The 1,466-nt window shown below is 60.7% G+C and overlaps 1 protein-coding gene across 1 annotated transcript in view; it reads left to right on the plus strand.

Moving 5' to 3' along the window:
• RASA3 (RAS p21 protein activator 3) overlaps positions 1-1,466 on the plus strand; it is a 111,887-nt gene that overhangs the window by 72,108 nt on the left and 38,313 nt on the right. Inside the window, exon 15 of the mRNA XM_011979417.1 lies at positions 1,113-1,267. Within this exon, the coding sequence (XP_011834807.1) occupies positions 1,113-1,267 (155 nt within the window). The remainder of the gene's footprint in view (positions 1-1,112; positions 1,268-1,466) is intronic.

The raw sequence follows: 1,466 nt of genomic DNA on the forward strand, positions 1-1,466 counted from the left end.
CAGTGGTCTCGGGGGGCCCCCAGCCCTGGAGTTCCCGACCTCTGTGGTCTCTCGGGGGGCCCCCATCCCTGGAGTTCATGACTACAGTGATCTTGGGGGTCCCCAGCCCTGGAGTTCATGACCGCAGTGGTCTCTCGGGGGGCCGGGAAGGCCGGCCGGGCTTTGTCAGGTGAATTTTCCTAATGTGGCCCCCTGGGTTTTCCCAGTGGTTTCTTTTTGTTGGGGCAGGGCCTAGAGTGGTGTTGGGGGCTCTGCCTGCCCGTGTCTTCGAGGAGACAGGACCCCTGGGGGAGCTGCCCCTTTTTCAAACCCCCAAGCTAGAGATCCCCCAGGGACCTGGGCATCTGGCCCCCAAACTTCTCAACCTTGCTGACCCTCGAGGAGGTGCCTGCACCCGCCCGTCTCCTGCGATGCTCAAGGCCCGGCCCGGACTCAGGCTCTGGGGCTGCTGAGAGGCTCGGCGAGGGCCCTGCTGCCCGGCTTCTCCCTTCCTTGCATGTCCTGTGGCCTCAGGACAGCTGCAGACACCCCCAGGGTGGCCATGGCCCTGCAGAGCCATCCACGCTTCTGTGTCCCCAGAAGTCAAACGCTGTCCCCACCTGTTTCTCAGGACATAGACAGCCCTGGCCCAGGGGCCCAGGGGTCTCAGGGAGGCAGTTCCCAAGCACTTCCCAGCCCCAGACCCACTTTGAACAAGGTGGAAGTGAAAAGATAAAACACATTCTCTCACCCAGATGAGCACAGACCACCGTGGAATGAGTCTGTGACAGGCACCAAACGTGCTGCGCTGTATGGTGGTGATGAGAGACGGACAGAGACAGAGAGAGAGAGAGAGACAGAGAAAGACAGGGAGAGATAGAGAAAGAGAGACAGAGAAAGAGAGATGGAGAGAGAGGGAGAGAGAGAGAGAGAAAGAGAGAAAGAGACAGGGAGAGAGATAGAGACAGAGAAAAAGAGACAGAGAGAGAGATGGAGAGAGAGAGAGATGGAGAGAGAGAGACGCAGAGAGACACAGGTGGAGAGAGATCCAGGACGGTGGCAGGACTTCCCTGCGGACCCTCGGGGGCCACTGTGCCAGAGGGAAAGGGCCACCCCGCCTCTGTCTCCCGCAGGTGACCCGGACGTCAGGTACACCGCAGTGAGCAGCTTCATCTTCCTGAGGTTCTTTGCGCCTGCCATTCTCTCCCCCAACCTCTTCCAGCTCACGCCGCACCACACGGTGAGTGACTGGCTGAGGGACCGAGGCTTTCTGAGCTGTCCTGGGACTGTGGCCTGGGTCAGGGCATCTGTGTGGCTGTGGGGGCCGACCCTGTGGAGTGTGGAGTGCGTGGGGAGTGTGGAGTGTGTGTGGAGTGTGTGGAGTACGCGTGGGGTGTGGGGAGAGTGTGGAAGGCGTGGGGAATGAGGAATACGTTTGCCGTGTGTGGAGTACGTGTGGAAGGCGTGGGGAGTGCGTGGGGAGTGTG

This window comes from Mandrillus leucophaeus, unplaced genomic scaffold (assembly GCF_000951045.1).
Source record: "Mandrillus leucophaeus isolate KB7577 unplaced genomic scaffold, Mleu.le_1.0 Scaffold201, whole genome shotgun sequence".
Classification (NCBI taxonomy): domain Eukaryota; kingdom Metazoa; phylum Chordata; class Mammalia; order Primates; family Cercopithecidae; genus Mandrillus; species Mandrillus leucophaeus.